Source organism: Rosa chinensis, chromosome 5 (genome assembly GCF_002994745.2).
Source record: "Rosa chinensis cultivar Old Blush chromosome 5, RchiOBHm-V2, whole genome shotgun sequence".
Taxonomy (NCBI): Eukaryota; Viridiplantae; Streptophyta; class Magnoliopsida; order Rosales; family Rosaceae; genus Rosa; species Rosa chinensis.
Genome location: NC_037092.1, coordinates 10,359,670 through 10,386,588, shown reverse-complemented (window position 1 = coordinate 10,386,588; position 26,919 = coordinate 10,359,670). Strand labels below are relative to the sequence as shown.

General features: G+C 37.1%; 4 protein-coding genes across 6 annotated transcripts; 1 reads left to right on the top strand and 3 right to left on the bottom strand.

The window, feature by feature from the left end:
• Window positions 1-110: 110 nt before the first annotated feature.
• On the bottom strand, window positions 111-4,873 carry LOC112164930 (CSC1-like protein ERD4). The gene is made up of 6 exons (XM_024301289.2): window positions 4,277-4,873; window positions 3,008-3,156; window positions 2,406-2,681; window positions 1,198-2,048; window positions 850-1,105; window positions 111-680 (listed from the first exon to the last, which is right to left on the bottom strand). The coding sequence occupies exons 1-6, from the start codon at window positions 4,545-4,547 to the stop codon at window positions 300-302; spliced, it is 2,184 nt and encodes a 727-aa protein (XP_024157057.1). The 5' UTR covers window positions 4,548-4,873; the 3' UTR covers window positions 111-299.
• Window positions 4,874-9,426: 4,553 nt separating this feature from the next.
• LOC112164599 ((S)-scoulerine 9-O-methyltransferase) lies at window positions 9,427-11,657 on the bottom strand. Of its 2 annotated transcripts, XM_040506240.1 has the most exons (4): window positions 11,113-11,657; window positions 10,272-11,011; window positions 10,101-10,165; window positions 9,427-9,819 (listed from the first exon to the last, which is right to left on the bottom strand). In XM_040506240.1, the coding sequence occupies exons 2-4, from the start codon at window positions 10,984-10,986 to the stop codon at window positions 9,514-9,516; spliced, it is 1,086 nt and encodes a 361-aa protein (XP_040362174.1). In that variant the 5' UTR covers window positions 10,987-11,011; window positions 11,113-11,657; the 3' UTR covers window positions 9,427-9,513. The 2 variants fall into 2 exon arrangements, with proteins under 2 accessions (XP_040362174.1, XP_024156619.1); XM_024300851.2 differs by having other exon boundaries at window positions 10,272-11,122.
• A 192-nt stretch (window positions 11,658-11,849) lies between these two features.
• Window positions 11,850-17,727, bottom strand: LOC112164598 (hydroxyproline O-galactosyltransferase GALT2). Of its 2 annotated transcripts, XM_024300850.2 has the most exons (8): window positions 17,398-17,727; window positions 16,186-17,302; window positions 14,323-14,561; window positions 13,649-13,939; window positions 13,186-13,314; window positions 12,833-13,006; window positions 12,446-12,553; window positions 11,850-12,330 (listed from the first exon to the last, which is right to left on the bottom strand). In XM_024300850.2, exons 2-8 carry the CDS (start codon window positions 17,069-17,071, stop codon window positions 12,121-12,123), a joined length of 2,037 nt encoding a protein of 678 aa, XP_024156618.1. In that variant the 5' UTR covers window positions 17,072-17,302; window positions 17,398-17,727; the 3' UTR covers window positions 11,850-12,120. The 2 variants fall into 2 exon arrangements, with proteins under 2 accessions (XP_024156618.1, XP_024156617.1); XM_024300849.2 differs by having other exon boundaries at window positions 16,186-17,727.
• Window positions 17,728-18,511: 784 nt separating this feature from the next.
• LOC112201616 (protein PLASTID TRANSCRIPTIONALLY ACTIVE 12, chloroplastic) lies at window positions 18,512-23,891 on the top strand. Its single transcript, XM_024342519.2, has 10 exons — window positions 18,512-18,776; window positions 18,885-18,952; window positions 19,101-19,829; window positions 20,217-20,329; window positions 20,955-21,214; window positions 21,893-22,014; window positions 22,975-23,043; window positions 23,139-23,192; window positions 23,324-23,425; window positions 23,661-23,891. Exons 1-10 carry the CDS (start codon window positions 18,743-18,745, stop codon window positions 23,754-23,756), a joined length of 1,647 nt encoding a protein of 548 aa, XP_024198287.1. The 5' UTR covers window positions 18,512-18,742; the 3' UTR covers window positions 23,757-23,891.
• Window positions 23,892-26,919: the final 3,028 nt, after the last annotated feature.

The following is a 26,919-nucleotide window of genomic DNA, read 5'->3' as shown; positions in this document are numbered from 1 at the left end:
CTCGTCATTTCGAACTGGGTAGATACTGGATTCAATTCCCTTTTGCAATCATAAGGAAAAGAAAGGCTCTGATCTGGTGCTTTGCTGGTGCAAAACAGAACTGGTAGAAATTAAACACGTCTGAAAAGAAATTGCATCACACATACATAATAGTACACTAGGGCATCCAAGATGTTACAAGCAAACCCAATCCTAAACATATGTTATGAACAACTGACAAATCATAAAGCCAAGCTAATTTTACTACAACACTAATCAAATCAAATCTTGTGGAACTGCTAAACTACACAAATTATACATCAGGCAAATGATGTTGTTCTGGACACATTTGACTTGGCATCTTCGAATTGATCATCATCTAGTACTTTCTCAGAGCTCAGGCTTGGTGGGAGGTAAGATTTATAAATTTGCTCCATGTTAGGAATGTCTTTCAGTTCGTGAGACGCAACTTCAAGAGCAGCATCTTTGAAAAATCGATAGAATTTCTTGCTACAGACGTAACAGAAGATCAAGGAGAGGATAGGAAGTGGGATCACAAACGGTGCATATACAAATTTCTTTACCCCAAAGAAACCAAACATGGTAACTTGGTACAATAGCAGAGCTGCAAGAATCCGGACCTGCATGTGTGGCCAGAACCTTCCATAACTTTCATACGCTGGACAATACACTTTGAGTGCCTGTTCCATTAAACAACAAGCTTTTATTTTCAATAGCAGCACATATAAGATAGACTGGCGCATATAAGATAGCAGCAGAATAGCAGCATTTTTTGAGTAGCACAAATGAAAAGGAGGGTATTCAACCAAAAACTGGTAAAGCCCAAAAAAAGACTGAATGATGATTTACCTGGTTTCGAAGGACAAGCCATCCGATGCCAAAGTACAGCACACCAAATGGAATGATCAGTGGAGCAATAACAGAGTAGCAGAGAACAATTGTTATGATGAGCAAATCACCAGGAACTCTAGTCCCATACCCCAGATCACTAGGTTGCCAAGCTGCTTTCAACTCGCCTTCAGTCTTACAAAGATACTTCCTTTTCAGATGGAAAATGATCAGAGGAACTAATCGGGATAGTTCAAGACCATAGCCAATAAAAAACCTGATATCAATGGAAACCAGTTAAAAAGAGCTTTGTGTCGAGCAATATAATATCATACAATGCAGACAGTGACATTGAAAACTGTAACGTACTTCAGAGCCACAAAGGTGACGAAGTAAGTTGCATTTCCTGGGAGGCTATTTGCCAGTAAGGTAATAATTTTCTCGAGACTGGGATTCTTCTGGATTTCCTTGAATGTACTGAACAAGGTTCCACCTATAGTAACTCCAAGAAAAACATTGAACACAGTGAAATAGAAATATTTTCCAGAGGCAGACCGTACTGCATGGCTCTGAGAAGGAATTCCCTCGGCTTTAGACAGAGCGAAAAGTAGCTTCGGCAACAAAGCTAAGAAGATTATAAGTGCAAGCTGAGGAAGAAATGCCTCCAGCACTGTCTTGAGCGCAGATTGACGCACAACTGGCTTGATAAATGGGATAAGTTTCACCAGATTATCCAGAGTTGTGAATGCAGAGATGAATGTAATTGGGATCATATAAAACACCACGGTCAGAGCCACAATGATATACACAACATACTGCCGCACTTGCCTCTGGAAAAACTTTATTTTGAGATTAGGCCAAAGAACTTGACGAGGTTCAGGAGCATCCGTGACTGTCCATTTGTCAACCATTTGGGAATGTAGACTCTGTGCTGCAGCCGCTGCAGCCGCCCTACTAGTGAAGAAAACTATAGCAGCATTTAGCTGCTTCTCTCTGAGAGTGGCTTTTTGTTCAGCTTCCAATTTTGGGATTGTTTCATTAATCTTCTCAGTGTAGTACTCTATACTATCAACCTTTGCCCCACAAAGACCAAGGAAGCCAGTTTTGTTAGTGGGTCTTGTTCCTCCTGGACTGCCTGTTGTTTTGGATGTTGCATAAACTGCTTCAGCACGTTCAAGCTTCTTCCTAAACCCTTCTAACTCTTTCCAAAGTTTGTTCACCTATAAGAACAAAATAAACATGAAGGAAAGAGAATATACTACAACCAAACTGGGAAGAAAAAATTAACCATCAGACTGAAACAACATAAATATTATGTTCTTAGAATTCTCTTTGCATCTTGAGCTGTTGCTTGTTCCTAATACAAATCAAGATTCTACAGGGCAAAAACTTAAAAATACCCAGACGTAATGACTTTCCTGTTAATGAACAACCATTAGTTGTTATAAACACCGCACCCTAAAAGAAAACTACTTAAAAAGCCACAAAGAAAATTATATCTGACAGGAGCTCGAATAACCAAACCCAAAGGCAAAGCACAAAGTGATGAGGAAGAAAAAAAGATCGACAACCCATACCACTTTATTGTCTGTAGCAATCAGTGATTTGTAATAGGTCTCGGGGTAGATGGCCCTGAAATATGAATCGACCTGGTCCTTTCTATTTGGACCTTCAGACACAGCAGGTATGTCTCTAACAAGAACAGCAAATTGTTCAGGCTTGACATCAGGAGACATTAAAGCATTGGCTCTCAGATCGGAGACATGTTTATACGCCTTCCACAACAAGATATATGTAACAAAAGAAACCCAGTAGACACCTAGGAGAAACGCCCACAGCCTTGGACTCTTCGCCTGTAAATACAGAAAGACTACATAAATGCATGAACAAGTCGCCATAAGCAAGATTTAGTTCTAATGTTTCCATATCCATCAGGTTTGCAACATATTAATTGTTAACCAAAACTCCAAAAGGTAAAGGAAAATACCAATAACATTGACAACCACTAACATGTAGACCTAAGAAAACTAAAACTTCTGCAACTCAGGCACCCAAAAGAATATATTTCAGAAAACTTCAGAGGCAAGTCATGACTGCCTCGTTTAAATTCAATAATTTTATTGATTTACAAAAACACTCATAAAAATATCAGTTATTCACAGAAGATTATATAAGTTACCTGGACATTTCCTATGGATAACTTGTCAAGGTCAGAGAAAGTCCCGTGGCTGGTGGTGGTGTTTGTTGTGGTGTCTCCAGTGTCAGTGACAGAAACTGGCAGGAGCATTGGTAGCAGTATCAAGCTGGACAAAACCAGTATTCCCAACACTGGCACATCAATGAGAAAAGTTAGTACTTTGAGATTCTTTGCAATTTATATAAATACCAATGGAAACAATATAATCATATACACACACCCAGCTTCTTCTCTCACAAAAAGAATCCATGCAAGTCATACAGGAAGATGTTTCAAGGGTTTTCTACTATCATTAGAACTTGGCTTTCAGGGACATGCTAATGGGCATCAGCTTTCATTGTGTGGAATATATAAATATATATATATATATATATATATATATCACTATCCACAGCAAACAACAAAGTCCCCTGACTTAAAAACTTTTTCAAATAGATTGACTCTGATAATTCTCCAAAATGTTATACCAACTTTGAGTAGTCAATCATATCAATTGTCAGTATGACATCAAAATTTGTTGGCAGAATTGCACAACATAAAATAAATCCATAGCATCAGCTGCTATTGTAACATAATAATTAAGTTCACATATGACACACTCATCACATCCATATTGACTACAAAAGCTTGGTAAAGTTCGCATATGACACAAATCCATTCATTTTAACGAAACTTCAACGGTTTAAAGTAGAGTATAAGCAAGCTGTGTACTGGTCTATGAGAGGTGAACATGGCTAAACTAGATTTTCTCCTCAAAGAAAAAAGGGAAAAAAAAAATCAAAATTATTCTGAAAAGTTATAGATTTGCACAACTCGCCAGATTCTAACCATTCAGATGAACACCAAAAGCAACCATAGAAATCTGCGAAACTAGCTTTCAAATTTGGATCAACTTGACCACAAAGCTCTGACAAATCCAGCAAACAGAGCTAACCCAAAAAACAGTTTTTGGTACAACCACATGAGACAAGGTAATTCAGGAAAAGAAAGGAAAAAAAAAAAAAAGTTACCAACCAGATAAAGTTCCCACAAGATCACACTTCTCAGAGCTACAAGAACAATTAACTTTTCCAATCTTACCAAATTCTTACTAGTCGAACAAACATAAACAAAAGTATATACAATAATTGTACCAAAACCCAACAAACAGAACCAAAAGCACAAACAGTTTCTGCCACAAGGACAACAACAACAACAAAAAAAGCTCGCTCAGACAAATAACCAAACATGTACAAGGAGGCAGAGACAAACCAGTGCTTAAGAAGACAAAGTAGACAGCAGTGTCAACTCCAGAAATGGCTATAACTTCCTGCTCTGTGGAAGTCAGAGCCTCTTTGATCCAGGCAAACGGGTTCCGGGTCTTGGACCCGCCCTCCCACGGATCCAAACCCTTCAGGATCCGATTCGGATAGTACACCACCGCGTTCCCGGGCTTTCCCGAAAGCCAAGCGAACAGAAACATCAGAATCACAAATATCGCAAACGAGGTCCCTAACGATGTCAAGAACGAACTGAGATCCATCTCGGCTTTTCTCTAAAACCCACAAGCTAGACTGAACCGTTAAAGGTTTGCCTCCTCTCAAAACACTTTTTTGTATGCAAATTTTGGAAGAGAGAGCCGTTAAAGGTTCGACATTTAATTGAAGAGAGAAGAAAAACGGTTGGATATATGAAAGAGGGTGGTGTGGTGGTGGTTGCGTAATGCGGAGCATCAACAATTCTTCATAGCGCAAATCAATGAGAAAACGAAAAATATCTCAGAGCTGTCAAGCAGGATTGGCTTTTGGTGTAGGGTAATGGGGGGGGTCTCTTTATCGTTTTGATTTTTTGTATTAAAGGTTGTGTTTTTAAAGGCAGGGAGAGGAAGATGGACACAGTGGGAAAAGGAGGATTTGATTTCATGGGGGGTCCGGGGAGGTTGGACTGAATATAGTGGAAAAGGACGAAAATGGGTTGGAGAAACTGGGAATTTGATTGACTGTTGTGTAAAAAATTGCTTTGTGTGTTTCCGAAAATGGAAACGTTGCGACGTTTTGAATATAAAAACAGAAAAGGTATTTATTTAAAAAATTCACATGCATGAGATGGGAGCGGCCATGGTTGGAGTTTGGACCAGCGAAAGCGTTTTGAATACAAATAAAAGGGTTACCGTTTATGGAGTCATATGGACGTTTCATAAAAGCGTTCGTTAAACGTACCGGAAATAATCAAAGAGTAAAGAATACTCCGGCGGATCTTCATAAATCAGTTGTTTAAATATTACACAAAGGCATTAATTTTTCAGTAATTTGCACAGCCACTGTGATGTGGAAGAATGTTATCGCCAATGGGGGGATGAGTTATATATAACCCATGAATTTCTGTTTTTTCTACGTTGCTCAAAGTTTTGTCGTTATAAATTTTTTGTCAAAGTTTTAATGAAACTGCATTACTTTCGTGTTCCATAGTTTGTAAGTTCTATCTATTTTTGTTCTTCGCGTCCTTAAGAAAATAACTGTTTGGATATATCCTTTGAAGTTTCATAAAAATGAAACTCAGAGCATGCAGTTATGGAATTCCAACTCAGAATAATCTGAATTGAGAATCATCCCCAATTATGTAAGCAAAGAGGGAATGAAGAAATTGATACAACTGTGGCAACAATTTCGTGATCATAAAGCTTTGGACAAAATTATTGACACTCAAAGACAAGTATAATTGCATGTTGCACTAAAAAGAATAAAGACAAAGAATAATATATATGGTTCTCATCAAATCTTACCCCCAACAATTTTAGCACCACTTCAGAAATTAAAAAAACTACAAAAAATTACCCTTTGTCAAAGAAACTAAAAACACTTTCAAATTTTGATAAATTTAAGTTTTATCATCAAGCATTTTCTTCATCTATTTTTATCATTACAAATGGTCAAAAAACAATAATTAACACAAAATAATGCTAAAAAAGTTATATCTCTTTTAAATTTGAACTTTATCATATAGCAAATGAGAGCCATGATACAAACATGTCACATTATCCGACGAAAATAATATGCATAGAATCTCAGAATTTTAAAAGTTTTTTTTTTTTTATCAGCTTAGGGTTTACCTATAACCAGAATTTCCTTTAATCCACAGCTACTCCTATAGTCCTATTTCTTTCTTCTTCTTATTTTTTTCCCTAAAGGTTAATCTTGTCATGTTCCAAAGTAACGGCTTTCGCGGGGAAGTTGGTAAGGACTCAACAATACGACGTCGCAGCCGTAAATCGACAGATCAAGCGGATAGAGATGGCCCAGCTGAAAAAGGTTACACGTTTGGCATCTGACACGTGTTGATCCCGTGTGCTGCCGACACTCACTCCACGTTGTCTTTTATTTATTTGATTATTATCGCAAAAGCAACGGGTCAGAACGGTCGGGGCGGGACCCGCATCCGGATAAGTTCCGATCCAGTTTGTTTTGTCCGATACGATTCCTCTCAGTGTCCAAGTCGCGTATTAATTATCGGGGAAATAACGTGGCGACAGACTGACAGGTAGGACTCTGGTGCTGGTGGGGCACACAACGTGGGATTAGGGCTTTCGGAGGTTGGAAATGGCCGTTGTAGCTGAAAACGACTGGACTGAAGCGCCACCTATGGTTGTCGCTGGGCTCCCAATACCAGATAGACTGATAGAGTACGTGAAGCTGAAGATCAAACATATATCTATATATCTACAGAGACCGAAGCAGCGGTACTTCTTTTCCAGAGTCAATGGAGCTGGATGGACTAGTCCGAGGGGAATAGTGAGACTGAGAACAATTGAACAGTTTTAGGGTTTTTACACTTTTACGTACGTACCGGAGGGATGGATTATCTATCGAGTAATTAGCTCAAATTATGGGTGTTGTGGTTCCAAAAAGTGGACAGATCGAAGTGCACCTAGGCGTATATGAGATTGGTTTTAGGACTTTTTTTTTTTTTTTTTTTTGAAAATGAAAATTCCATTAATAACCAAATAGATTACATAGCATTATTGAATCCATCGTTACGAGACCCTCAACATAAGTGACTTCCATGAGCCAAAAAGACCTAACCCCTAACCAAATTTTACGCTCATACCCGCGAGTTACAATGAGTACCAACCAAACCTGTACCGATACAACCCAGCCACCAACATTAAGATGAACTGTTTTCACCCGTTCGGACACCGCAACCCAAAACTGCCAGGCCACGTGTAAGGGTGATTCACCATCACGTTGATAACCAAAAAACACCAACAAAAGACCAGACCATGACACCATAACAATGGCATCGACCCTACCCAGAAACACCCAATCCCTCGCTCACAAGAGGGGAGACTTATTTTCAACAGAACAACGACCGGACAGAAAACCCAAAACCTAAAGAAACTGAAAACAACACAAACCAAGTGAGGCCCATGAAAAGAAGCCCAGCCCAAACACCCCTTTCCCAACCAGAGAGCCAACGCCCCAGATAGTCCTTCCCACCGCCGATGAGCTCCGATGTCACCACTCCACCACCACGCCACGTCGCCACATCCCTACGCCACCGCGCCGCCTTGCCACGTAGCAGACAGATCCGACCACTTGCATCCGACCTCAACCAAATCTAAAACCGCAACTGATGCTAGCCTCAATTCAATCTCTTCCACCGCATCACAGAACTCCAGAATGGTAGCGTTAGATCCCACCACTGGAGAGGGCCATCGGGTCGCTGCTCCACAGCCGCCTTCATCTCTGATCCAATAGGGACAGAACGGGATCCGTCTGACCAACCCAAGGTCGAAAACCCAGCCTTCTTTCCCATATCACGCCTCTTCTCAGACAACCCACCGCTAGTCATTATCAACTTCCCCTCCCGGGCCGGAACGTTGCGATAGAGGCGCCGACAGCTTACGGCCAGGAGAGAACAAACCTTCGAGCTTTTTTCTTTTTCTCCGCTCGTGGGGCGCGTTCCTAAACCCTCCGGAAATTGGTTTTAGAACTATCATATTGGAAAATTGAAGAATCGTGTATCATGTATTTGTATATATGTAGGAACTGCAGATTAATGTTGAGACATTTGATGCTAAAAAATAAATAATTAATTAATTAGTACCGACGTGTTAGATAATGCAAGTGCGTACGAAATCTTTGTTCATAGGAATATAAATTTTTATTTTATTACGTAAGAAGAATTATTGTGGAAACTGCAACTGCAATATTTTTACTATCGATAATCTTTTTTTCTCGTTGGGCATTCAATATTTGGTTGAGTGAGGGAGACTTCGATATGTAGATCATTACTCTGATTACGACAAATGATAAATCATGATTGTATTAAGGATTGCTTTATCTCAAACTAATTAATCGACCACTCATTCAACTAAAAGAAACCATCTCCAGCTGTTTTTGCCCCCAGGCTCCCCCCCCAAAAATCACTATTTATGCAAATAGCAAGTGCTATAATTTTGACCATCTCCAACTCTTAGGGCTATAAGTTTAAATGTCATGTTATTTTATTATTTTTCATTATTTATTTTTCAAATATATAGTATTTTATAATTATACTACTATTTCTACTCTTATATAATTATTTTTCTGATCAAATCTTATTAGTTTTTTGGATATGATTTTTTTAATATTTTATTTTTATTATTTATTATTTTGTCAAAAGTGCCGTTACATTTTGAAAATGAAAAAAAAACAATAAATACATTTTGAAACAAATAGCAAACATTAGCGAGCGGCAAATTTTAATCAACCTCAGTCATTGATCTCTATATTTTATCTCAACTGTTTTATGTAGAGCAACTGTTACGTCCCGAACCTAGAATTAACGATTTACTCATTATTTGGACGATAATTGTTGGATACTTTCAATTTTTAATCTTTATTGATATTTTAGTGGCCCTAAAAGTTGACTTTTTGTTCGGGTCAAAATTTGAGGAAATGTTCTTTATGTGGGATTGAAACTGGGATAGTGAAATATACTTCTATGTCGATTAATATACTTTGTCGATGAAACTGGGATTGAATATCTCCAGGTACAATGACTCCAGTTTAGCGAAGTTCAACCACACCTCTCATAAAATTAACACTTTCTCAAATTGGGAAAGTGAAAAACGTATAGCCTACATGGCTACATGATCTTCTGAAGTGGGATTGAAACTTTAGGAACAATAATAAACTAATACTCTGTTCAACTAGTTACGGATGTCGGTGGCTACTACACTATTTAAGTAAAAGGGTAATCACGAGACAAATATGTATGAGCCTTTTCGATCTGTATCCAAATGACAGAAATAAAAATTCTCCACAAGTTTTGTAAGTAATCTGCTTGCAGTATTACACATTCAAAGAATGTTCTTGGCTCAAATACAACCAAAAATATCTTTTATTCGGGAAGAAAGTACACTAAAGATATGAACTCTCTCTTGTTACAATATATATGTATATGATAATAACTTGATTATTTCTCTCTTGCATATTTTTGTTCTCACATATGTTATTCTAGGTAACTATTTAATGTTTTATCTTGAGGAACTCGATAACATATGTTCCATGAGAAACATGAACAATCTTTGTTTCAATAAACCCTACACATTTGGCTAGGTTATCAATTTCAGCTATTGTTCGCTCCTTACCATAAAAAAATGCCATCATGATAACGTCACCCTTTAATATCTGCATTGTTTCTGGGGTATTCTCCAATTCTTCGGGAAGCATGAAATATTCCACAACTATTACTTTTCCAGTTTCTGGTAACGCCTCCCAACAGTTTCTCAATATCTTCTTACAATGCTCATCATCCCAGTTATGAAGTACCCACTACAAGCATACATGACGTATTTAAACTTTGAAATATGAGATATAATAAATAAAAAAAATACAAAACATTACAATAAGAAGGTGAACTACATTTTGGTGAACCACTTGAAATATACTTTATTAGCAATATCACATCATATAATGAAAATTTTGATTTGTGAGTGGTTATGCATATTAGCTACCACACGGGATAGATTGTAAGTGGTACATGAAAAAGTGACTCACATTATAATACTATAGAAATTAAAGGGTTCACAAACTAGGAAAAAAAAAAAACTAACCTTCAATATAATTGATTGTGTTTTTGGTATCGAGTCAAACATGTCTCCACTGACATGCTTCACACCTGCTTACAAAAAATTATGATAATTTTTATTTATTCAAAGAGTCAAATATTCAAATTTTGAAATTTTTGGATGTATATGTGAGTGTACATAGTTCTAAAATATGACCTTGATATTTAGGAGCTTGAGCAATAACACTAGGTAAGTTGAAATTGATGCCATGGATGTGAGGATACATAGACACAATTTTTGCAAGGGAACTTCCATCACCACCCCCTACATCCATAAGCTCTTTCACTTCTTCAAAACCTCGATAAACCTTAAGCACCTTCTGATCAAAATATAAATAAGAGGTTGTTCTCATGAGCTTGTTGAACAATGAAAATGTCTCAGGTTTGTGGGACATGTATTCATAAAAATTTTCTCCGTAGAATTTAGAGAAAGGAACACTCTCTGGCTCAAGCACTGAGTGCTTGAGCATGTATAAGCTCTGCATAGCGTGCATTTCAGAGCCAGACATAATTATTGGTGTGATAGAAACTCCATCTTCATTTGGCAGCAGGCAAAGTGCATTTTTTGTTAGGCCATAAGCCCTTTCTTGTGGTGTTTTGTCATTTAGGCTTGGTTTGAGTGAGGTAGAAAGGAGGGAATTGACACTAAGAAGCTTAAGGATTCGCTCTAAATTCTTAGCTGCTACATTTGGGTTTGTGGTGGGGATTGCCGAAACAATTTCTTTTGATGTAAGATGAGCTTCTGGCCCTGACTTAGCAATGATATTGAAGACATCGAGCTCTATTGCAGCTCTTAGAGCCATTTGAATGCAAACCGAATCTCCCAGATTCCAAACTGAGACATAATTTTCCAGACTTCCTTGGGTTTCCATGCTTTTTTGCTGTCTAACTACTTTGCTATATTACAATAGTTCTTAGGCACAATTTATATAAGCAAGTGCTCATGATTACGATACCAGTAGTCAACAAAAAATAAATAGATATGTTCAAAAAGTTACCTCTATAGGATTTAGGAAATGCAGGCTAACCATAGCCTTCAAAAAAATTTAAGCTCGTATTAAGGTTTAGCTCATGGTGCACCTCCTAGCCACTGGCTAGGCAGTATAGGATAACGAAGGTCTGCCGACCATTCTTAACGTGTCCATCAAGTTAAAGGAAACTAGAACAACCAAACCCAAAATGAAATCATTGAAATGTAGTTGAGGTATCCAACAAATATTCTTGCTACTGCAAAAAAAAAAAAAAAAGGTTAAAGAAAAAAACGGGGATGTGTGTTTCACAACAAACAGACAAAAAATGAAAAATAGAATTATAATTTTGCCAAAGTACCATCGAACCAACTAGGCAACTACGTGATGAACAGTGAGTTTTATTTAATCTAATATGTTTGGAAAATCGCTCTTGTATTAGGGTTTAAAGTTATAACTTAGCAGATACTCCCTATAACCACTAGTATATACGATAATAAACTCAACAGCAATAGCTTGTCACCTAACTGCAGCCTGTCCATAAGAGGAAGTTAGTAATAGGGTTGATGGTAGGGTAGCTTTAGACTCGAGAGCAAACTACTTGGATTCAAAGTTACCTAGGCTTGCCACCCAAGTATAGCCTCCAGAAAATAGCGTGAGTATTAGGGTGTGCCGAATAATTAATCACCTCTATTACAATCTCTTAAATTTTCTGGGGACTAGAAGTGGATCACTAATGAGAAGGCACTAGTCACCAGGGAGAAAACTAGGGCACTTAAATTCTAGAACCCTTCTGTAGAATCTCAAAATCATGATTACAATGTACAAAGTAATAGTAGTGCGCTGAATTTTTTCAAACAGCCATCTTTTACAAGACAACCTGCACTTGAAATATCGAGGATTCATCCTGACAAAACCATTTCTCACGATTCACTGCTAGGAGCTTGGACTACAAATCCAAACTAAAACAAAAATCAGCATTCGGTGTGAGGATACGGTAAAGAATGGTGAAGATCGAGTGTTACAATCTGCTCATTGTCATCTGAAGTTGCAGCATTGAGCTCTACCTCTAGCCAACTTATCCCAAAGACAGACCATTTGTCTCGGAGATTGGTAATGTGCTGTGTAATAGTTCTCCATACACCCATACTGACAAAACTTCCAGTTATGGGAGTACTGGACAGCCGCCCTGGAACTGTTAAATTGCTCAACCCACATTCCCATGCTCACATCTTCCATCTTGAAAAGCTGCAACCAAGTACACATATATGTTTGATGAGACCAGTTTGATCTTGAAAGTAGCTCTGCATATATTGAAACAAAGGAAAAAAAAAAAATGCTATCCTCCACAAGCGTAACTAACCCTTAGGCTTTGATTCCCATGCTGAGAGGCAATGAATTTAGCAATATCAATGGAAATTATGTATCCAGGGCCATTAGCATATGGGGGATAAACTTCTTCTGGCCACTCCTGTCACAAAAGACGGTAAATCCTTCAGATATAGCAAAAGAAAAAAAAACACAGAAAAAATGAAAAATGTAACATGCTTCTGCAGCTCCGCTTAGAAAAAATTAGCATCCACTCCACAGTGAAAATATAGAATCAGCAATAATCCTAGGGAACGTAGGATGTAGAATGAAGAGTAATTAATTTCTTGTCAATTAACAATGATTCTACTTGTCAACACCAGCTTTACTACCCAGAAACCCAATACATCAAACATTTAACAAGTAAAGATGCATCGCATACCTCATAGGTTACAGCCCATTTTCCGCTTCTGAGAGGGCGATGCAAGAGGTTAAGATTGCCCATATAAAGAGACTTTTTAGAAGAGATGCCCTCAATTTCCTTTAAAACAGTATCCACTCTAACAAATGTGTCATCATCACATTTCATGATGTATGCCACCGTCACATTCTGAACCTGCATCAAGATGTTGAGCAAATAAAGCCAGAGAATACAAACTAAAAAAGAAGTTGAATGGAGTTTTAAACCACAAACACAAATATGAACAACATTATTTAAACAAAAATCTGATCCAACAACACTTATTTATATTCAATGAAGGAATTCATTGAATACTTGGGATAAACTGCACTCACCCCAAACTCACAAATAGAAATGGTCTTGAGAACGACAAGCTCGTAACGATCCATAAAGGGCAAGATCACAATATCGCCAAAGTAAGCAGCCTCTTTCTTCAGTACTGCATTTACTTCCTTCCTAGCATTCTACAAGATTTAATCATTAGTGTAAGTAATGAAAGAAAAGATTCATATATGGTATAGTTTGATTCAACAAGCTTGGGCATCACATTCTACAATATCATCATATCCTCTGTATCAACATGATAACCTTCTACAAGGCACTGTGTTACATAATTCAAGTTCTTTTCTTTTTATTGGAAGGAAAATTGCTAAGGTCACACCATTAAGCTTGACTCCAGGCAATGCCCACTGAAGGATGATGGGTCACTACCTACTGATCATGGAAGCTGACTAATCAAACTCTTAACATTAAAATGACTACTGAAACAGCTAAAATAATCAAAACAATTTAATTTACCAATGCAACAAAGAAACGGACGACTACTTCTGAGGACTTGATTGCTGATGATTGCATCCAAGTTTTTCTCACTGCCATGCGCTCTGCAAAATGATTTGTAGCAGAAAGAACCCCAATAAATAGTCGAATAGGAGTCTTAGGTAAAGGATGAGCTTTCCACTTCTTTGACAACTCCAGTACCCTTTGAGGTGAGAAACTTCGATGAGAACTGGGAAGTGACGTAACATAAACAGAATGAACATCCACGTCTCCTTTTATTGCTAATCCAGTTGCATCTTCAAGTGTAAATCCCTATAGTTATAGCAGAAAAAAGTTGCTGCATGATTGATAGGACAAAATATGGGAAATGGAAAAGAAATAAAACTAAGACACCATAACCATACACTTTAGCAATTGATATGATTTATCAAAATATGGCCTTAGCATATTTCTTCAGTGTCTATAAATCATAAATGGAATGCAGAAAAGTGGGTGGAGGGAACGTGGAAAGAAAACCAACAACAAAAGTCTGAGACAGTGTAAAATCTTTAGATTGCAAACAAGTGAACAAAATTTCTTGATGCCAACAAGAAGCCATAAGAAAGAACTAGCTGTCTACATGTACCAGATTGCAACTTTGAACATGTAAATCTCAGGCTTAAACATAAAAAATATAGATAAGTTACTTTACATACCGTCCGATATGGAAATGAAGTCACATGCCTACCGCCAACACTAATATGGAATCCATCTACACCAGCTCGTATTGTCAGGATAAATAGTCTACCCTCCACAAAGGGGAAGGGCCAAGTAACTTCTGGCTTCTGCTCACGCCCTATAAAACGCTTAAACCATGAAGTAGTCTTCGTCTTGGATTCCTTTGCTGCTACCATATCATTTCGCATCCACTTTTCACACCTCGCATATCCATCAACTGCCACATATGTCACTAAATCTTGTCAACAACGCTCATGGTATATACTTTATAGTTAATAGCTCAGCCAAATAAGTTATATACAATCTATATAACCAACTACTACAAATCAAAAGAGGGAAAAGGGAGTCTAGACTCTGAGAAGCCCATGAAACCTCCGAATCTTTCGAAATTACAACACTACACAGATGGTTAGGATTGGTCAGGATTACTCGGGCAGAGCCAGCAGTATAAGTACCCACATGGTACATACTGCATCGCTATGTCGAATGATTTATATATAGAACTGCAAATCAATCAAATACAACGATATAATGGGGAAAAGAGAGACTAAATTCTTAGAAGCATACAGAAGTTCCCCGTCCTTTGAAATAACAACATTAGAGGATGGAAATAACAACATGAGTAGAGGATGGTCAGGACTGTCCAGAAAGAGACATCAATACATACATACACCAAAAAATATGAAATAGTTTCTCTTTCCATAGACATGAGGGTGCTAGTAATGCCCTTCAAGTTATTCAAGTTGCTTGGCATTACATCAATATAGACCAGATATCTAGGCCACCACCAAGGATAATCAACATCACAAGGGAACATCAGTAAAGAAAGAAATATATTTAGCCAAACGAACCGTAAGTATGTTGGAAGACGAGAATCTGGACTGCAATATAACTACCACAGTCAAGATTTCACATAATAGGGATAGGCGAAGTTTAGAATGTCTAAAAAGGTAAGAACTATTACATTGAAATCTTTGAAGCAAGCTATCTGAGTTACTTGGCGTCGCATCAATAGAGATCAACTATTTTTTTGGGTTACCATAAAAAAATCTCAACATCACAGGGGAACTTCAATAAAAAATTTAATGCTTACTGATACAAAACCCAACTTTAGTGGCAAAGCAAGAACACAGACTGTGATACAACTACCATAGTCAAAATTCCACACAATGGGGATATACGAGGTTCAAGCCTGAAGCCTATATAATGTTACTTGTTCACTTTTTCAGTTAGAGGTTGTACAATTGTTATTGTTAATTAAATTAGTGATAACCAAGTAGTTTCACATTTTGAGGTGCTATTCCTCATAGAGTTGACTATGGCCAAGCTAGACTAAGGTCAAACTACTTCAGAAGCCTAATGTAAAACCAAACTTCATTTCAATTCCATGTCTTCAATAAATGACATAGCTCAACCTAGATGGTATTCAGCATCTGCTTAAATTAGCACAATATAACTTAGTATACAAGTTATGAGATAATATAAAACGTAAGAAAGTCTGGAAATTATACACACTGGAAGAATGATATCAATCTTAAGTTTTATATGTACATTGATAGATGGCAGCTATGCTACATATGCAGGAGAACAGATCCAGGGTAAGGAAAACATCAATATTGGAATACGTTGAGGCTACTTGGGTAGACTTGTTTACACATTTGACACAATAATCAAACATTTCCCTCATCAAAAGCAGTACTTTTAAGTCCGTAAACAGGTATTGTTCATGTTTTCTAAGCCCGTACTTGCTCTTGCACCTTCATGCCTATTTACAATTGACATGGCTTGTGATGCAGAAATATACGGAAAGAACTAATCTTTTAAATCATGAAAAACCGTACCTAGCATTTCTTCACTGTTCTTGGATGCTGAACCGTCACACCTTTGAGCTGATCCCCACTGCATCCTATAACAGGTGTTGTGCTCGATGACTGGCCGCTGACTCCAATCTCCTCTTAATCGTGGATTTAAGTGCAGGATCTTTGGCGGGTCCTCCCCATCCACTGACTTTAAGCCTTGCAACTCAACCATGAACTGCGAGACCATAACCATTCCATTACCCCTTCTCAGCTTTGCAAGCTGAGGCACATATTCCTTATGAGCATTATGGGATGTTCCCACCAGAGTAATAGAAGAACCTGCAGCAAGCCCACAAGGAAGGAACATCAACCTATCTCCCATTGCGAATTCTTCCCCACTCATTGATAACCATGAAGGACATGACTCTGGTTTTCCCTCAAATATAGAACTATCTCCTGTCTCCTTGACATCAAGTTTATCCACTTCTTCCCAAGCGTTTAACCCTAATGTCCAAGCCTCATCTGCCATCCTCTCAAACACCGAAAGTTCATTTGTTCTATTCCTCCGCCTCATGATCTCACCAGTTATCCGACCATATCGATGCTGAAGTGGCCTTATAGTCTTAGAGCCATTTCTCTTCTCTTCCATAGGCTCCTTGCTAGGCCTCACGGGCGCATCCTGATCTTGGTTATCTTCCAATTTCCGGTGATATGTATCCTTATAAACGGAATTAAACAACGGTTTACTCAAATCTGAGTCTCCAATGGCCAGGTCATAACCATCATCACCACTGAACGCCTTTGCTATATCAAGAAACTGGGGAAACTTAAAGGATATGAAAAGCAAGTACAATGCTGCTATACCAAGCAACAAATGCTGCAATTTGAACCTCCTAGTAACAGGAGGCTCACTTTTCGGCCTCTTCATCTTTCTAAAACTAATCCACACACCACAGCATACTCTACAACAACCAAAAAGCTCCCATACCCTTTTCCTTAATCATCACAGAGAACCCAAAACAAGCTCCAAACCCAACAGAAACACTCAAAGTACAAGTCTTTCCAAATCCTCAAAACAAACGCACCATCCAATATTCAATACAAATCAATAATGTCGAGAAATGCAAGCATAACAGTGAGAGAGAACTCAAACCCAGTACTGGGTTCACAGAGATCCAGTTCAAGAATCAGTCAATGTCAGAGTTCAGCAAATCAAACAAGTCTAACACAGGAAAGCTTAAATCAACATCTCACCGGCATTCTGCACAGAGCTTCATTTAGACCCAGCAAACTTGTCCATTGAAGATGCAGATGGGATTGAATTGGAAGATTGAGAGTCAAAGTAAAGACCTGATCTTTACGCTGTTGGAAGTCTGAAACCGATGAAAACGTATAGAAAGGAGGCTTATTGTGAGAGGAAGAAGACACTAATTTGACGACACAACACAACAGAATAACTGTTGCCAAGTAGAAGTAGATATTTCATTCCCACTTTACTTGTTTTTTTTTTTTTTTTTTTTTTCAAAACTCCATTTCTCAAACAAGGGCCAGGTGCTTGATGCTCCTCTGTCTGTTCAAATTTAGATTAATCACAGTGGAGACTTAAACAAGTATTTGCCAGACTATCCTTATCAAAAAGGAAAGGGGCGAGTGTCGTATACACCACGCATCTGAATGTCATTACTAGCAGTACTCAGTCCTTATATAAATAATTATGGTTCACAACTTTAGTGCATCAACTTTAGTGTTTTTTTATTTTTTATTTCATTGGATATAATTATCTTGGCACACACGATTATCTAATCTAGTAGCATATAAGTCTCGTTTTTATAAGTGGGAGATTCTAAATTCATTTAAGAATAATTAATTGTTATCACATACATTATTATCTCGTATAGTGGTATATAAGTCTGATTTTAATAAACAAAAAAATAGAAATTTGTAGTCGCACCACTAGTTTTAGTTTTGGATTTTTGAAATTATTTTCGCAGGAAGTTCAGTTTTCACAAGTGAGAGATTTTGAGTTCCATTTAAGGATGATGAAGCATTAAAATATATAATTAAAATACAAGAGAGAGTTTTTTTTTTTTTTTTAAATGTAAGTGAATTTTAGCTAAAAAAATAAAAAAAACTAGTCACAATCTTTAGCCTAGTACTTTTGTAGCATATTCGATTTTACTTCAATTAAGGGATAGGTGCTGTGTAACCAAAAACAAAAAAGATATGCAAAGTTTTTTTTCAATTTTATTTCCCAATGGGCTTTTTTCTTTTCTTTCTAATGGACTCGACCAGTCTACCCCATCGGTTTGGAGGCAAGAGGGAAAGTGGGAAACCAATAGGTGACATGACCCATAATATTAATTTCCCAGTTTCCAAAACCCTTATCCAATTTCCAAAACCCTCACTGTGACTTGTGTCTACTCACTAGCTGACCCCAAAAGCTCCAAACTTCGAATCCAAGCCTTCATCTTCACCCAAAAGCAAAACTACCCAGAATCTGAAACAGCTCAACAAGTCCATCTCCAACAATAAATCTTCAAAATTCACAGTAATTTATACCAGCTCTTCTGGTCAGACATTGATGCTGCGTTAGAGCCAAATGGCATCAATATCAACAACTTGGCTCTATCAAGGTCTGTTCTAGTTCATCTTGCTGTTTCATTCAGTAATGAAGATAATTTCATAAACAAGTTTTGTTCTTTCTTTAATTTTTTTTGAAGTTTTTGATGTGCTTGTGGCAGATAGAGGATTGAAAGGTACGGTCTTTTCACAGAGCCATGCTGCTGGGAACCCATGTTTCAATTACAAGGTTTGTATTGTTTCCAGTTATTTTCACTTTTACCTCTATAACATGTTTGTATAGAAATGCAGCGTATGCTGAAATAGTAGGAGCATTGATGATGCTAATGCTTTGTGCTAATTTTAGCATGTGTATTTCGGTTTTGTGAATAGTACAGACATCGTTTGTTAGATCATTTCCAGTTAGAGTTGGCTTAAGTATATCGCCGAGGAGGGGACCTTTACTTCCTTGTATAAAGTGTGAGAAGAATGATGAATCTTCCAAAGATGTGTCTGCTGATGAATCTTCCAAAGATGTGTCTATTGATGAATCTCCAAAAGAGGTTACGAAAGAGGTGACTGTCGAGCGTGCACCCTACTATAGTTATTTGGACTCTACATCTGGGCAGCTAGAACCAGCATCTGGTGCTCGTGCCAGCATTCCCGGACAGGATTATTGGCCTGAAGGGACCGCTAGTCGAGTTAGGGCTGCCAATGCACCCGAGCCAACTGGTGAGTCTGTTGGCTCTCCATCTTTTGGTAGAAGTCCTGGAAGTAGGAGGAGGAAGAAGAAAGCATCAGTTGAGGCTCATGACTCTTCTGACCCGAGTGTAAAATCAAGTGAACTAGCGGCAGTGGCAATGGAACCAGAGATTTTGGAGGACACAATTGAAGACTTTAAAGATATCTCATCTGACTATGTGGTCTATCAGACGGGACCTGAAAAAGGAGAAGAAACAGGATATGAACTAGACAAGAAACTTGGACGCCCTCATCCATTTATTGATCCAGAAACTAAGAAGCCATTAGAAGAGCCGCTTACAAGTGACGAACTATGGTGGAACTGGAGAAAGCCAGACAAGGAACAATGGTCCAGATGGCAAAGGAGGCGACCCGACAGTGAAACGGTTAGTGCATATATAATATAAGACTCTTAACTAATTTGAGGACTTGGACAAAACAAAGACAGTAATTTGAGGATCTATTATAAGACTCAGCTATTGTAACTTGACTAGGATGTTATTCAACAGTATATACTTCTTAAAACTACTAGCTTAAAAGTTCTGTGGTTGAAAGGTATCCCTGAATCTTTTTGGATTTGCAACATGGTTTGCTTACATGAGGTTTTCACAAAATATATAATGGCATTCTGTTATATTTCTTGATAATATAATAATCAATATATAAGTCCATTCTTTTTTAAAGTGCGCTTGTAATGCATCCATAAACTAACTGATATTAGAAGGAAGATTGTCTTTTACATATGAATAGGTTATGTGTTTCAATTTTTTCAGGTTTTTCTCAAAGCAATGGCAGAGACTGGGCAAGTAAAGCTTTATGGAGAAGAGCCAACATTGACTGAAACTTCACTTTACAGAGCAAGGCGACATCTTTTTAAGGAAGAAAGGTACAATTGATACCAATTAGAATGGTTTCACTCCATGCCTTTATTTTAACTCTCTACCAGTTAATTGTCTCTTTCTTCCTTTCACAATGGACATGAACATAAACAGATACAAATAGGGAGGCATAAAATGTAGGTTTAGGAAACCTAGGAAGAATAATAAGGGTGCAAAAGAAATTGATGATTGATTTCGTCATGTGTGGTACACATCTGGACAGGGATGCATATGTAGATTTAGGATTGTGCATGCCATTTAAGTAAATCTAGAAGTGGATATAGGAAGTAGTGAGCATGGATTATTGATTTGTCATCAGTTTTAACAAGAGTTATTATCATTAAGAAATATTGCTGGGAGATCCTATAAACAGATTACAGGAGTGGAAAAGACTGGTTCCCGTTCTTAACTCTTGGCTTTGGATTTTTTGTAATAAGGAAGTCTCGTGGGAATTTGCATAGTAAATTTAGATTGGTATATGTCTTAGTTTATGTTGTAATTACATTAGGCCTTTCTCTCGCTCCTGCTTGTCTATTGCTTAGCTCTTATGCAAGTAGTGATTGCCTTGCAACCTTAGAATGTTGACTTAGAATTTAGAATTGTTGGATTATGAAATTACCAACTGTTTTGTAGGCTTCAAGCTGAACAAGAGAAACTGGATAAGATAGGTCCACTTGCATATTATTCAGAATGGGTAAAAGATTGGAAGAGAGACACTTCTCGAGAAGCAGTTCAAAAGCATTTTGAAGAGACTGGTGAAAATGAAACAACCCAACTAATTGACATGTTTAGTCATCAAACAGATCGGGAGTATCGCATAATGATGGGGACTGATATCCGAATAAAGAGGGATCCTTTAGCAATGCGAATGCGGGAGGATCAAATAAAGCAAAGTATACATTCCAAAGCTGATAGTTTTGTGTTTGCTGTTTATCTTGTTGTTCATTCACTTTCACTGATATCATCTCAATCTCTAAGATGGTTCAGTTGCATGTTGCATGTTGCATTTACTTCATTGTACAGGGGAGTTGATGAGAGTTTTTGTTTGTCAAAACCTTAATTTCATGTTCTTTTTGTTGAACCCATCATATCAATCCTTTTCCAGCTCCAAGAATAGTCTGCAAAGAACGATACAGAATGACGCCTTCCATATTTCTGTACATGTGTGCTTCTTACTTTCTTTGTTGCCCCTTTGAGTTTTTGGTGTTCATACTCATTACTAAATCGCCAGTCATTGTGAGGAACATTCACTTATTTATACCTCTCCTGGTCTCTATTGCACAGTTATATTCTTGAAATTTTAGCAGCAATTTATCCACAGATTGCTACATCATCCCTTTCCATCTACTAATCATGGAAGAGCTTAGGTTGTAGTTGACCAGGCATACAGTAGTTTTAGTATACATGTTCAATGTGATCTTGATAAAATTAAAAATTAAAATAAAAAACGTCTGGCATTTCTGTGGCTTTCTTATAACTGCCAGGTCTGAGCATATGTTGATGTTATTCTTGTATAGAGAAATGTTAAAATATGACGTTTGCTGTGTTGGCTGCTTGTTTGGCATCTGCAGTATGGGGTGGAGATCCAGTGTACCCAACTGTTAACTATATTCAAGATCCAGATGAAGTGATTGATTACAGAGGCCCTGATTTTCATGAACCAACACCAAATATGCTGTCTTTTCTGAAGGAGGTCAGCACTATCAAATTCCCCTTCCTTTTCCTTTCTGGGTTATTAAGAAGAGTTTATTTGTCTATTTTATGTCATGCAGCTTCATAGTTTAAAGGACTTCACTGTGATCTTTCTAGTACAATAAAAAACAAGTTTCTGAAGTGGAAGTAATTTTTTTTTTTTTCTTATTTCTTTGATCATGTAAAAACTCTGGATTGAAGGATACATGAGAGGAATGGAAGTTGTTTCGTTAAGTCTAGCATGTGCATGCAGGGATTGGGATGCACTTTTCCATAGACCAAACTCCCAAATATCTACTGTTTTTGTAATGCTATCATCAAACTTTTGGGGGCTCCTCTTTGTAGTCACTGAACAGATGATTGTTATTGCTTTTATTAGAATACAGAAGTTTTTAAGTGGTTCTTATTACCTGAATAGTAAGCTGACTCATTTACTTAGTCCTTGGATAGCTAATGGGTTTTCCTCTTACATCTGTGACGTCTAAGGATGGTATGTGTGTTTTTTCATTTTTTTATCGGGTTGTGATGTTGTCTGTGATGAACAGCACTTACACCCCAATCTAGACTTGATTCATTTTCTCATGTCCAACTGAAATACTTCTTGAATTTATCCTCTAAAACCTTTCCCATTGTGGTTTCTAAAAACTAGAAGCTATTGACTGATGGATCAAAAAGGTTGCAATATATGAACTCCATCGAAGGGCATCTGTCCGTGCTGTTGTTTAGCTAGCTTGTACTGCTAGGGTGCTTAGAATATAATAATATCGGGGCAATGTGTCTAAAAGGAAACGTAAATGGAAGTATTTTAAACAAAAATCCTCGATCTTCATACGGTGAAAAATGGATCATGAAGTATTGTTATCCTGTTTTATTTGACTTGCTTGTTTTTTAAAAATTGTTGCAACATTTCATTATTTACTGTCTTCTCATACTATTTCTGGCTTTCCTTCTCTTTGATCAGCATGGAAAAATCATATCAAGGAACGAGCTTGAGAAAATTCTGTCAAAAGAGAAGACCGAAGTGATTGAGGTATTTAATTGAAAGTTACAACTTCAATTTTTTTTCTGGTCTTGAGTCGTCTTAATTTTTATTGCTCCTTGTTCAATTCTTACTTTTCATTACAGGCACCTGATATAGATGAAGCTATGGCACGAGCTGTTGACATTGGCGAAAATGATGTAAGTTTGATTGCTTCACATACAACAGATGCATAGTTATGTGTACCAACACCGATGTTGATGTCCAGCCCACAACTAATCCGATCATGGTTGTTAAAGTATGTAATCTCTCTAATATTGTCTGTAAATAGGATGAAGGAGAAGATAGTGAGGCAGAGGTTGATGAACAAGGGGAGAAAATCACACGCAATTGGAGTGTTTTGAAAAGTACTCCTCAGCTTACCAAGTCGAAGGTGATATTCGTTTCCCAGTTTTACCATGTTTTTGTTACAGCGCACAGTACTTCATATGTCTAGATGCCATTTGTGGACAGTCAGAAAAGGAAAAGTCTATTGCAATTGAAGTCTTTATATCACACAAAGATGTTGAGCATTAGATTATCCTTTCAAGCCAATATATATAACATTGGGTGGTTAAAACTTGTATCAAATGCTCATTTAATGTATTTTTTTGTTCTTGATCTTGCAGGAAAAACCCAAAAAGGAAGGTCCCATGTCTTTGGATGAGGCTGTAGACGACTCAGAGAACTTAACTGATTTCCTTATGGATTTTGAGGAAGAGTAGATATATTCTTTTAGAATCTTTTGGTTTCTTAGAAATTCAGAGAAATAGCCAGTAAGTAGGTGTGTGCAATATGTAAGCTGCTTGTAAAACTGGAAGTTATTAATATGAATCAGACAGAAGCTTTGGGTTTGGGAAGTCGTTCATGGCTATTCATGCCACAAACCGAATATATCAATTTTGTCATTAAGGTCCAAGCATGAGTATAAACGGGTCCAACTGGTTGTTGATGGGCCGATCTTAAGGTTCATTTCATATCATGGAAATTTCTTACATATGGGTAGAGAGTTGGTTTCTAGGGATGACATCTAGTTAAGTCCCACTCCACTTTCTTTTCTTTATACAAAGGTTTCGAACTCTTGACTTAAACTAATCCCAACTCAATCGCTCCAAAAAAAACTCATTCAGTCATCCTCACTGACAACTCAAATCACTTCAAGGTTTCCGAAGTGCTCGATAGATAAGAGAATAAGACAACGATTTTTCGGATCAACATGCTAATTTGCTATAACAAATCAACCATGAGATAAATGTAAATATAACCGGTAATATGGGATCATTGTAGTAATAGTATAATTAATTGAGCCCGAAGTAAAGTAAGAATTGGTTCGTAGTGATTTTGATTTTCCTTTTTGGTATAGACTTTCACAATTTTGATGCCTTCAAAGGTTGTATCAAAAGTCTTTCAAAATATTCCATGCAAGTAACAGAGAAAGATCAGAGCAATTAGAACGCTTTTGGGTCTGGACACAAAAGCAAGGATTCTCTTATGTCAGCAAATTTTCCTCTTCTTTTTGTATTGGTGACTTCCAGAGCACATTAAGTATTGGCTAATCAAAGATGCTCAGGTGTTTATCTACCTTATTATATCTCCCTATGCCCTACACAATCCTATCTGATGCTTTTGCTGGATCTTAAAGTGCTTTCTTTAAATTATCATGTTTCTGCTCAAATTAAACACTAAAACACTATTATTTTAAACTGTCATTAATTATACACCTAAATATGATAATTTGATTCGAACCCATTATTCTGTTTAGGTTCCTCCATCAATCTAAGATTCTAAAAAAACATAATTAACACCTATAGGTTAACATTTAATCAATGCAAGTCATGCTTTTTAGGGGGCCATATTCTTAGCTGGACCTCAAATATGTTTAACATTATCAAACAGCATGCAATATAAAGACTTTAGTCAAACACTGCTAAAAAATTGACTTAGTTGCCCATTAGTTCTAAACTGTTTGTTCTCTTAGAACATAGAAGACCCTTATAGTGCTTCCACATTACTTGCGGTCCATAATACAACTATATATATAGAACCATATCTGTGAGTGTATGTAATTGTGTGTGTATGGTCCTAAACCCTACTATCAAACACCCCATTATGCTGCAGACAGTTGCTTATCCCCAAAAGAAGACACATTACCAATTGGGTTTGTTTAATTATGTCCCAAATCTTGGATTAATGGTCTTTTTTTTTTTTTTTTTGATGACTTGGATTAATGGTCTTTGACCCCCCATGGAGTTGGAGAAGATACTTAGACAAAGAGATTAGACAAAGAGATTTGACTAACCATAATTGGGACAAATTGATTACTGTTGATGACACAAATTTTGACTCGAAAATTAAACAAATGGGATTATTTTGTGATGCAGGCCTTTTCAGTAACCCAGATGATGATATACAAATGATTATAAACTAACTAGGGTTTTGGGTTTGTGTTGGACAGTGTCTCTGTCACCCAGAACATGATCAAGAAAAAATCTAAGCAATGCTGGCTTGCTTTCTTGCCTTGTGGCCTCACCAACATTAGTTGAAGAATCAAATATATATACAAAAGCTGAAGCAGAAACATCTTGGTCAACTCTATGTTTGATTCTGTGTTTCTGTCTTTCCAGCATTTGTATCCCATGCTAATTTTGAGAAAGGGTCACTGTTCACTAGTCACTGGCTAGTGGCTAATCCTTTTGATTATATTCTGTTAATCATCATCATCATTAATTATGTGCCCTTTATTTGAACCTTTCTTTTTCTTTAATTAGTCATGTTCTTGCTAGCTTACAACCTGCAATCATGATTATTTAGTACTTGGGCTCCACACTAATCATGTTCTTTCTGGTCTTGCATTGTCCATTAGTGTCATATGTTTATATTGTGTCATTTGTGTGTTGTGTACTTTTTGTTTACTGTAAACTGATCACATCTTAATTAATTGTCATTAGATTCAAATTCAATTGGGAGGTAAACATGCACTTACCTGTAAATTTGCAACCAAATGTATTTAATTGATTTTAAAACTTAAGATAACACGTGAAACTCAAATGCAACACGAAATTAAAAAAACATATATATCATTAGTGACTTGTGTGGGGTGCAGGGTTGTAGAACTTGGAAGTAAATTTTCTCACACAAATGGATGATACTGACTAGATTAGTAACTTTGGATTTTGGGAATCACCAAAATTGGCTTGAGTTCATCTTAATTCCCATGTGGGCTTGCATTGAGTCAAATTAAGTTCAATCCTTCCTAAAGATGGGCTACCCTCTTATTCAAGCAAATTAGTCTCCTCAAGCTCCATTTTTTCAAATTTCAAAATTGGGTGTCAATTTGTTACTTTAATTTAGAATAATAAAATAGAAAAAGAACAGAAAAAGAGAAATAATATTGTGGTTTGCACAGCCTTATCAAGTGCAGGAGGGACCCCCTTCCAACTCGAGATTTAAGAGCGTACATAGTGTGATTTCATCGAAATGAACAAATTGATAAAATCACATTTTATCGCACAAAACTATATTCACGTACCAATTACTTTAATGCCCTGTTCAGTTACAATTCACCACTACATGTCTCGACAATTGAAAAATAATTTTTGCTATATGTGCTTACCATTTTAACATAAATAGAAGTAAACACTTACTCTTTATTAAGTAAAAATTCATTGAATGCTTGAACGCATATATATGTTGGAACTAATTTTTATCAAAGAAAATATGCGAAAACTAATTATTGCGGAGGAGAACGCATGGAAGTATGGAACATTGGAACTAGATGGATAATATCCCCATCAGTTCTATGATTTTATTTTCCTAAGCAATATCTTCAATAATTCTCGGATTTTTTTATATTTTTTTTCTGAATGAGTACTTCATGTGGAAGAAATG

Excerpts from the sequence above, each read along its gene's own strand:
- LOC112164930 (XM_024301289.2), bottom strand. The coding sequence starts at position 4,547 with ATGGATCTCAGTTCGTTCTTGACATCGTTAGGGACCTCGTTTGCGATA. Across the intron at positions 3,157-4,276 it reads CTTTGTCTTCTTAAGCACTG|TGTTGGGAATACTGGTTTTG; the intron begins GTTTGTCTCTGC and ends TTGATGTGCCAG. Across the intron at positions 2,049-2,405 it reads TTGCTACAGACAATAAAGTG|GTGAACAAACTTTGGAAAGA; the intron begins GTATGGGTTGTC and ends TTGTTCTTATAG.
- LOC112164599 (XM_040506240.1), bottom strand. The coding sequence starts at position 10,986 with ATGGAAACCCAAGGAAGTCTGGAAAATTATGTCTCAGTTTGGAATCTG. Across the intron at positions 10,166-10,271 it reads TCAAGCTCCTAAATATCAAG|GTGTGAAGCATGTCAGTGGA; the intron begins GTCATATTTTAG and ends TTTTGTAAGCAG. Across the intron at positions 9,820-10,100 it reads CACAATCAATTATATTGAAG|TGGGTACTTCATAACTGGGA; the intron begins GTTAGTTTTTTT and ends GTATGCTTGTAG.
- LOC112164598 (XM_024300849.2), bottom strand. The coding sequence starts at position 17,071 with ATGAAGAGGCCGAAAAGTGAGCCTCCTGTTACTAGGAGGTTCAAATTG. Across the intron at positions 13,940-14,322 it reads CTTCATTTCCATATCGGACG|GGATTTACACTTGAAGATGC; the intron begins GTATGTAAAGTA and ends CTATAACTATAG. Across the intron at positions 13,007-13,185 it reads TTTCTATTTGTGAGTTTGGG|GTTCAGAATGTGACGGTGGC; the intron begins GTGAGTGCAGTT and ends ATCTTGATGCAG.
- LOC112201616 (XM_024342519.2), top strand. The coding sequence starts at position 18,743 with ATGGCATCAATATCAACAACTTGGCTCTATCAAG. Across the intron at positions 21,215-21,892 it reads GGAGGATCAAATAAAGCAAA|TATGGGGTGGAGATCCAGTG; the intron begins GTATACATTCCA and ends TGGCATCTGCAG. Across the intron at positions 23,426-23,660 it reads CTCAGCTTACCAAGTCGAAG|GAAAAACCCAAAAAGGAAGG; the intron begins GTGATATTCGTT and ends TTGATCTTGCAG.